This window comes from Physeter macrocephalus, chromosome 2, assembly GCF_002837175.3.
Source record: "Physeter macrocephalus isolate SW-GA chromosome 2, ASM283717v5, whole genome shotgun sequence".
In the NCBI taxonomy this organism is placed as follows: Eukaryota; Metazoa; Chordata; class Mammalia; order Artiodactyla; family Physeteridae; genus Physeter; species Physeter macrocephalus.
Window position 1 is genome coordinate 118,809,254 of NC_041215.1, and position 10,306 is coordinate 118,819,559.

The 10,306-nt window shown below is 47.2% G+C and overlaps 1 protein-coding gene across 1 annotated transcript in view; it reads left to right on the forward strand.

Moving 5' to 3' along the window:
• IGFBP2 (insulin like growth factor binding protein 2) overlaps positions 1–3,562 on the forward strand; it is a 27,275-nt gene extending 23,713 nt beyond the window's left edge. The window contains exons 4-5 of the mRNA XM_055079373.1: positions 3,053–3,168; positions 3,456–3,562. Coding sequence (XP_054935348.1) covers positions 3,053–3,168; positions 3,456–3,562 — 223 coding nt within the window. The remainder of the gene's footprint in view (positions 1–3,052; positions 3,169–3,455) is intronic.
• Positions 3,563–10,306: the final 6,744 nt, after the last annotated feature.

Sequence of the window (10,306 nt, forward strand, 5' to 3'; positions counted from 1 at the left end):
GGGTTCGCCGGAAGGGGGGACGAGGTGGGCGGATGAGGGGCCCTGATTGTGCAAAGGACACATGCACACACACAGGCACACCTTCTCACGGGCCGGCATGCACTAGCACGTACACACATTCACCCCCACCTGGAACGCAGTCCTGCAGACATGTCAGGGGGAAATATGTGTAGAGGTGCACACACTTGCAGGCACACACGACAGCTTCATGCACATGCCACCAACAACTGCACACACTCATGGGCTCACATGGGCATTTGTACCAAGTTTGCATTTTCTGGGTACATTTATTGACATGAACCCACACTCACACATTGTTAGGCACTCTCACGGACATAAATATATGTACCTATGCACATGGATAAAAGCGTGGATGCACTCAGGCTCACATACATACGCACATACAGACATACCCTCATCTTTTCATCCAAAATCCCAAAGCAAGATGGCTCTGAAGACCTTTAAAATATGCGTACTCTAAACTCCAAGCTTCTTTCATGGACGCGAAAAAGAATGGACTTGGAGACTGGGGGTGATGCATTTGTCTGGTGGAAGAGAGAAAAGAGTTAGAAGAGAGAGTTGTCCTTTCTTTGTTCTGCTTTGAGCCACAGCCAGTGTCATTTAGGTAGTTGAAAAGTAATTGTTGGTGGACAGCGTCTTTCCAGGAGTCCGTCACCAGCCCCTTGACCCTGTTACCACTGATTCCATGCTGATGATTTTTAGGCTCTCTGGGAAGGAAATTTCAAAATATTCTTGATGCTGTGAAAGCAGAGCTAACACGCCTCACTTCCCCAAAGTGTCTCTTCTTCCGTAGCCTGCCCAGAGCAGGGGACCAGATTGGATGAGTAGAGGGCTGTGTACTGTGACTTGGCGAATTTGATTTTCTCATTTTTGAAATAGAGTTTAGAAATGTTTTCCTCCTTTTCTGAGGTTTGGGGTTTCTCCCTTTCTCTGCCTCCCTCACCCCTATCTCCCGCACTGTTATTAGGGCAAGGAAATTGGAGACCGTGTCCATTTTGAGAACATCTCCCAGAATTATTGTGCTGTGACACACGGGGAGCACCAACTGAAAACAGGAAACCCAGCTGCGAGGGCTCGTTTGAACTGGCAAACTTTGCAGCAAAGTTTTCAGCCAGAAAATCCACGGCTGGCAGCCATTGCCCACAACACCACTTCCCTCCGTGTCTGGTTGAGAATGGAGCCTGCCATTGGCCTGATCCATCTCCTGTGGTGGGGATGGTGACCTTCCCCATCAGACCCCAAGACAAAGTTCAGTGCCTTTGCTGTTTGCTCCACGTGGCACATTCTGGAAGCCAGCAGCCTCTGACCACCCTCCTACTGCTGTGCTCCATGGAGCCAAGGCTCTGTTGGAAACCTGCCAAGGACATTTGTTTTGGAGGCTTTTTGGCAGTTTAGATTTGGGTCAGAAGTGGCTGCAAGAAACCTAATTGACTTAAGTATTTTCATTGTACTTTGAGCACCCTCCTCATTTTGATCTTTCAATTTCTCTTAACTGATAATTAAATGTGCTAGAAAGACCAGAATATTTGACTGCTGGGGTGCTCAGAATTCCCGGTGAGTGGACATGATGCTACTGAAGGATGCCGACACCAGCTGCAGTAGAGCTTCTTCTGCAGCTCCTGGGGCTGGCACTGGGTGAGAAAGAAGTGGCAAAGGATGCTTTGGGATGTGGTTTCCCTCTAAGACAGGGGCTAGTGTGTGTGACCTCCCCAAGAGCCATTCTGGTGTTTAGAGGCAATGATAATTAGCTATTTTAATATTTAAAGGTCTTTCCCCCTGGCCAAGGAATCCAGATTATTCTGTATAGCTCTAGAGGGCTATTATGGAGTGCATCAGTTTATATTTTCTGCATAGGAAGACACCCCAAAACTTAGTGACTTAGTGACAACCATTTAGTTAGCTCATGATTCTGAGGGTGTGCAGTTAGGGCTGGGCTTAGCAGGAAGGTTCTGCTGATCTGGACCAGCTGGGCTGATCTCAATGGTGCATCTATGGTCAGCCAGCAGGTTGGCTGTGGCCTGACTAGTCTAGGATGGTTCAAGCTGGCATGACTCAGTTCTCCTTTACGTGTCTGTCCATCCTCCAGCAGGCTACCCTGATCTCGTTCTCACGGTATTGACAGGGTTCTGAGAGAGTAGACATAGGCAAGACCCCTTGAAGCCTAGGCTCCATAATGGCACGACATCACTTTTGCTGCATTCTATTGGTCAAAGCAAGTCATGAGATCAATCCTGCAAAGTCACATGTGAAGGGCATGGAAACAAGGAGTGGAGAACGATGGCCATTTTTACAGTTTACCACAGAGGGTACAGATTCTGACTTAACATTCAGAAGCACTTTCTAAATGATCTAGAGCTGCTCAGTGGTGGGACAGACAGACCCGCCCACCACGGGCTTGCTCTGGAGGAAGGACTACCTCTCAGGTGATCAGAATGGGACCGGGTAGCTTCTAGAAGCCCTTTAATTCCAAGTGTTTCTTTACTAGGACCTTATTTTCAACAACCCGGAGTCGAATATTTTCATAACCTGAGAATCAGAAGAACTGGAATAATCTCCCAAAGCCTGATAGCCCCAACCTTGACCCCATCCCTCCTCTCCTTCCCCTCCCCCCCAATGCTGACCAGATTCCTCTCTTTCCCTTTCACCCATAATCACACCCTCCAGTCCCATGCACCTGCCCGGGCTCTGTTTGGTCAGGGTTAGGGAGCAGAAGAGAGGGAATAAAACACGCTTCCGAAGACCAATGCTGCTGGGCTCCAAATTGACACTGTGGTCTCTAAAGGAAGATGTGTATTGGAGAGGAGAAAGGAAACAGCACATACATATTTTTCAAAGAAAAGTACACGTGCAGGGAGTGGAAAATAAAAGAAACCAATAACCCAACCCGAAGTCACTTCTAAAGGAGGGCGATGTGAACTTGAGCTCTGGAACTGGGGCCAGGACAGGAAGTGGGCTTGGCCTGCACGAGGGGCATATGCCACATGGAAAACCACCCTGGGCCCAGGCTCCCTGTCTTCCTAATTCCCTTCAGCCTCCAGGCCCTGCTGACCCTGGGAACAAAGCAGCTCTGTGCTGAAGGGTTTTCAGCCCCAGCAGCCAAGACTGTGCCTTTTGTGATGGCCTGGGAGAGGAAGAATGGAGAAGCTGGTTGGACGTCTGCGCGTGTGAATCACTCATGTCACGTGGCTGGGCCTGCTGCAGCGGCTCCCCGGGGACACACAAGGGCACTCGGGGAGCAGGGCCTGAGCCCACGCCTGGAGGCTGGTGAGCCAGCTGCAGGATGCCCTGCTCTGAACCGAACAGCCAGGGAAAGGACAGGGAATGGGCTGGGGGTGGGGGAAAGCCTGGCACAGCAAGGCCCTTGAGGACATGGGTGCCACGGTGCGGGCTCTGGGACCCTGGACATCTCCCTCCAAATCCCACATCGGTTGCAGGGACTGTGTTTGATGGTCTTGAGTCACAGAACGTCTGGTTCATCCCTGAAGCCTGCAGGATCTTGGCTGTTTCCTTGATCCAGGCAGGTCAAGACTCCTTCCGCTGAGGCAGCTTTCCCCATGGACTGGAGAACGTCCAGAGTATGGAGAAGCCACCCCATTCTGCAGCAGAGAGGATACTGTGAGTCGGGCAGGAGCTGGGGGCTGCTGTGTTTCCCAGAACTGTCTGGATTCTGGCTACAAAGTGAGAAACGCCCAGGCCCGCCTACCGGCTCCTCCCGAGAGCAGATTGGAGAATGGTGAACATCAGGGCAGGTGGAAGATTCAGGCTAGGCGGAACAGATCGCTGGAGGGGGCTTGCCCTGCGCGGAGGCATGGGAATGGATCCCATGACCCTGGGCCGTCTGAATTACATTCACCTGCCCCAGACCAGCCTGGGTACCTCTCCCTGGCGCCCTGCAGAGGGCAGTGTGGTACCGCGGGCAGGACTCCGCTGCCTCATCAGCTTTTCTTTCCACTCCACTGCCCTCCTAATCTTTTCAAACCAAAGCTGCTTAGACACACACAACCTGAGCCCTGCTTGAATGACATGGATTTAACCTGGTGTTCTGGGCTCCCTTTGCTGAGAGAAGCACCCCCATCCTTGGCTATGCTCAGAGAGGATGCCTAACTCTCTCCCAGTCCTAAAGGCAGCTGTGTAGATGGGCAGAACTTGCTTGTACATATGTAGAGCTTTATGGTTTTCAAGACACATTCGCATGGGCTCCTCAACAGTTCTGAGAGGTGTGGGAGCGGTGCAGTGAGGGGCTCAACTGGTAAGAGGCAGAGCCAAGTGGGGATGCTGTCTTCTAACCCTTGGTCTGCTGCCCACTCCACCCTGCCCCGGTGCCCCTGAAATTCAACCAGCACCATCCTTATCCCCTAACCCCTTCCCCCTCTTTGTGGTTGTATTTTCTCCCAAAAGAGAGTTGTGAAGACATCTCTACCCTTCTAGATTCTCATGCTACTCTCTGGTCAACTGTATAATCTTGGGCAAGTCACTTCCCCTCTCTGGGACTTTCTTTCTCCATCAGGAAGATGAGGGTTTTGGATCAGATGGTCTCTAGGGTGGCTTGGGATCTTGACTGTTTGTGGTTCCATGTTTGGGCTGTAGGACCAATTACAAGTTAGCTGATCGAAATGAAGAATAAAACTCTCGAAGGGTGTGGTGGGTGGAGTCACTATGTGAGTTCGAATTATGAGTCTGACCAAACTCTTGCATTTCAGCTGGTTGTTTCCACGCGGTGGATGCAACCTTTGCCTCTCAGGGCTTAGGAGAGTCGGACAAAGCCACACGGGGAGTCTCTCATGCTGACAAGTGACACAGACAACGGTGGCAGTGAACACGGATGATGGTCAGTGACTGAGCCCAGTGGAGCTGCACACTCAGAAGCTCGCTGGGAGATGCTGGGGAAGTAGCATGTCCCTCCGGGGGTCTTGCTTTTTCTGGGCAGTCTCTCCAGCAGCCATTTACAGTTCCAGCAGTTTAGAGGCAGCACAGAGCTACCTCTAAGGCTGCCTCAGGAGGTCTGCTCTTTTCCAAGAGGTGGACATTGGACGAAGAGGCAAACTCTCCAAGGCACAACCAGGGTCAGACCTACAAGATATAACTGGGGCGTGTGGTATGAGGAGGAGTGGAAGGCCAGAGCCTGCAAGTCAGAATTCCTTTATAACATCACCGGTCGCCATTACTTGCGGACTGAGTCAACCAGTTGATGCTGTTACCGTCTCCACTTGACAGATGAAGAAATTGAGGCCCAGAGAGGTTGAATAACTAGTCCAAGGTCATATAGCTCACCAGAGGTAGAGTTAGGACTGCAAAGCACACATCCTTAATCACCACTCTGGGCTGTGACTGTCTCTCTGGGATTGGGTTATCTTCCCTATTCTCTGGACAAGAAATTAGGAGATGCCATCTTAAAAGGATGAATGTGCTAATGAGGCATCTGAGGAAGAACATCTGTTATCCACACTGTTTCCAGAAATCTGGGTTATTATTTGTCTGTGTATCGATCTATTATCTATCTATCTATCTATCTACTTATCTACCTATCTTCCCTCTCCTCCCCCATCCCCAGTATCCCACCAAGCAGGAAGTATAAAAAGACCTGAAGCTTGTTGTGATTTTTATATCATTGTTCTTTGGATAGCTCTGCAGTGTGGGGAGGGTTGGTACCCCTGAGATGAGGGAGCTGAGACCTGGCGAAGGTCAGTGACTTGTTCAAGGACCCACAGCTAGTTGGTGACTGGCCTGGGGTAAGAACCAAGATCTCCTGATTCCCAGTCATAGTGTCCTGTTGACCACAGGTGCCCTGGGGACAGAGTGTTGGCTTGGCCAGTGAGACTGGGGGATGCTGGCTTCCCAGCCATAGGGTCTCTGCCTCTGGGTACTTTGAGCTCCTGGGAGTTCTGTGCAAATAGGCACCCAGAAGTTCAGCTCTGCCTTCTCCCAGGAACAGCACAGGATTTCGGTCCAAATGCAGGTTTGGGTGGGAGGTTTTGAGGGATTTATCCTGCACCTAAGTTCTGGTGTGGGGAGGCATGGGCTTTCCTATAAGCTGTGTCAGGGCTGAGAGTCAGGTGGGAGTGCCGAGCTTTGTGTTTCTAACCAGAGCTGCCCCCACCAAGCCAGTGCTGCCGCTGGGCTGTCCTGGGGCAGCCGGAGATGGAGACAAGCCCACAGGAGGGAGACTTGGGTGAGGGCTGAATGGCATTTGCACGGGGTTTCATGCCACAGATGCACTGTGAGGCTTAGATTTCTGAGAAATGGCTCCACCCAGTCTGGGTGGCTTAAGGAAAGTCTTTTCTGGAGGCAGGGGTCTAGACCGAATGATTTTAGAGATTATTTTCTACTTAAGTTTTTCCTTCTTCTGACTAGTTTTACTTTTCTGCTTTAAAAACTGCCATGGTTAAATGTCTATAATGTAAAACTTCAACTATTTACCTTGCCAGTAAGACTATCTTCTTATCTCATCCTTGCCGCTCCCTTTCTCAGGCCTCGATCTTCCTCTTGTTTCTATTTTCTAACCCCTGTGAACACCTGTGTGATTTGGAGCATGTCTTGTGTGTTTCAGGCTGTAATGACTAGAGCTGAGTTCCAATCTCTGCAGGCCGGCTGCGTGAACCTGGGCAAATCACCCAATCTTTCTGAACCTCAATTTATTCTCCTGTAAGATGGGGATAATGATATCTAACTCATCTAGTTGTTATCAAGATCTCAGGAGGACCTGTAAGTTCTTAGAACGTAATCTCAGAATCTGCTGGAATGAGGCAGTTTGGTGAGTGAGGAAGAGAGAATCTATGGAATGTGGAGAAGACCAGATTTTTGAACTTGATTTTAGTCACAGAGTAATTGAGTTCTTCCAATGTGACATGTGAATCTGTGGATTAGCAGATGTGGCTTGGGGGCACTTGTGGTCAGTACCTGTCCTGGAATGTGAGCTTGAGTGCATGCTGATGATGGCATTTGGAGTGGGTGTGTGGGATAAAGGAGGTATTTGAGAAGGTCTCCCAGCACTGGGGATTCAATATGATTCTAGTATCTTAGGAAGCGGGAAGCTGGAGGGCTAATTCACCATGTGAGATGGTTTGAGAAAGTGCTGGAAGGCTGGAGAATGAAGCTGTGTGGCATTTGTCTTTGTAGGGGTAGAGGTGGTGTTTTATGGCCCTTTAAAAGAAATTCAGGAAAGTGGGGGAGGCCAGAAGATGGAATGCTTTGAAGCTCCATCCGTAGAAGGTTTAATTTAGGCTGAAAGAGGCTTTGGCTAATGGTAGAGAATTCAGCAAAATATGGGGAGGGTGGAGTGAAAGGGGAGGTGGATGGGATGATGGAATTCTACCAGCTTTTGCTTATGAGAGCACACCCACCTCGGAGAACGTCTTAAAATGGCTTATTTGTTTAATTTTTTCATTGCTTTGATGTTTCAGACAGCAGCCCTCAAAGCAGCCTACCAGACTCAACTTAGCCTCAGCAAACACTTAGCTCCAGATGATCTGTGTCTCCATGTCACACCCCCTCTGAGCCCTGCGGCCCAGGCAGATGGGCAATCCGAAGCACTGGAGAAGCTGCTCTTGATGTGAGCACCACGGAGATCATCAGAGAGCCCCACGGGTGTGGCAGGGTCGGGGGTGGGCTTCTGGCAAAGCTCAGCCTTCTTACCCTCAGCAGCATCTGGTGGCCATGACCTTCTCACAGCTGCTGTGGAAAGGAGGAGACCAAAGGACTGGTGTCTTGCATTAGCATCCTGTGTCCCTGAGTGATCTTCACAATTTCTAAGCAACTCATTCTAAGCCATGTGAGCCTGGGATAGGCTTTTCCAGGGAGAAGCAGATTAGGTGTTATTCATTTAGATTTAACTGTCTAAAAGAGATTGACATTTTAAAAGCACTGAAGTATAGTTGATTTACAATGTTGTGTTAGTTTCAGGTGTACAGCACAGTGATTCAGTTATATATATATATGTATGTATATATATATATATATACACACACACACACATATATATATACATATATACAATACATATATATATTCTTTTCAGATTCTTTTCCATTATAGTTTATTACTGGGTATTGAATATAGTTCCCTGTATTATATAGTAGGACCTTGTTGTTTATCTATTTTATACAGAGTAGTTTGTATCTGCTAATCCCTAACACCTAATTTATCCCTCACCCCCTTTTCCCCCTTGGTAACCATAAGTTTGTTTTCTGTGTCTGTTTCTGTTTTGTAAATAAGTTCATTTGTATCATTTGTTTTGGATTCCACATATAAGTGATATATATTTGTCTTTTTGCCTGACTTACTTCATTTAGTTTGATAATCTGTAGGTCCATCCATGTTGCTGCAAATGACCTTATTTCATTCTTTTTTATGGATGAGTAATATTCCACTGTATATGTGTGTGTATATATATACACCACATCTTCTATATCCATTCATCTGTCAATGGACATTTAGGTTCAATAGTGCTGCTATGAACATTGGGGTTCATGTATCTTTTTGGATTAGAGTTTTCTCCAGGTATATGCCCAGGAGTGAGATTGCTCGATCATATGGTAACTCTATTATAGTTTTTTAAGGAACTTCCGTACAGTTTTCCATAGTGGTTGCACAAATTTATATGCCCACCAAGAGTGGAGGAGGATTCCCTTTTCTCCACATTCTCTCCAGCATTTATTATTTGAAGAGATTGACTTCTTAACACTTTTCAGAAGGCCTGTAAGCATTGCAGTCTCTTCCCCTGTGGAGGAAGATACCCTTCGCTTGTGCCCAGAACTTGAAAGGGACTTTGGGTATTGTCACATCCCTGCTGTTTTCTTTCTTTTCTGGCGCAACAAGAAGTTTGGCCATCTTTGGACTCCTGTTTGAGACTTCACTCCAACTGTACTAGAGGTAAGTAGTGTTACTGCAAACCCTACCAGGTGCTGATAGCGTAAAGGGCTTAAGATTGCAGTTAGAGAACCTGCATTCATATTCTGGCTTTGTGGCTTTGTCACAGTGTTCTGGGCTTCAGTTTATTTCCCTGTGAATGGGAAAAAGAATGAAATCTACCTCAAAAGTTTGTTGTGAGAATTAAAAGAGATGATGAATGTGAAATGTAAAAGAAAGGAAATCATAAGCATAGGAGAAGCACTTCAAAGATGGCGTTGTTTCTTTCACCTGGGTTCCAACAAGTCTTTAGTATTTTGGGGCTGAGAGTTCTAGTTGTGTCATTAAGAGAGCTCTAATCAATGGAAGGGCTGGGGTCCTGTATTTGGTGAGGACGCAGCCCAGTTCCCTCACCCCTTTAGAATCTTCATCATGTTTCTTGGGCTGTCTTTTTCCGAAGACCAAGCAAATACAACTCTGCTCAAGTGTCTATTATCTGTAGGTGGAATATACACATCACTTGAATTGGACACATCAATTTAAAATGGAGTTATAAGTCTAATCACTGGCACAGGGCCTCCTACCACTTTGAATGACACTGAAAGAGTTCTCGGTCCCACGTGCTACCTGTGCAAAGGCACAGAAAACTGTCGGAACCAAAGTCATCTTCCGATACCTCCTTTTCTTCCCTTGGGGGGATTTTTAGTCTTTCCACGTTACTTCTAATTCTTGCTCATTTACCTGAGTGGCCTCTACTTTGTTTCCTTCCTACTCTCTTTTTTCTACTAACTGACAATGATTAAGTTTGATCTTATGTTGCAGATGCAACCAAAAGAAAAGGAATGCTCCTAATACTCTTATCAAAGCAAATGAAAACAGTAAACTTGGGTATAGTTAAGAAATAAGGAAAAGATGACAATACTCATGATATTGGGAGTGTGGGGGACAGGCAGTCATGAATTGGTGGAAATGTAGTTTGGTCCAACCCTACTAGAAGGCAATTTGGCAGATGTATCAAAAATTAATAAACTCTTGCATGATGATTTTACATCTAGGAATGTATTCTGAAGAAGTGACCAGGCAAATCCACATCGTTGTATATGCAAGATGGGGAGCTTATTACAGTGTTGTTCATAAATACCAAAAATTGGAAGCACAGTAAATATTCAATAATAGGGATTTGTTGACTAGATTATGGAATATCCATATGATAGTACACTACATAGCCAATTAGAATGATGGTCTGGATTGGATGTTATTGTTAAAACTGAGAAGAGAAGAGATTACAAAATATGTATAATTTTTTTTTTTTTTTTTTTTTTTTTTTTTTTTTGCCTCCCTTTATTGTGGCCTCTCCCTTTGCGGAGCACGGGCTCCGGACGCGCAGGCTCAGCGGCCACGGCTCACGGGCCCAGCCGCTCCGCGGCACGCGGGATCCTCC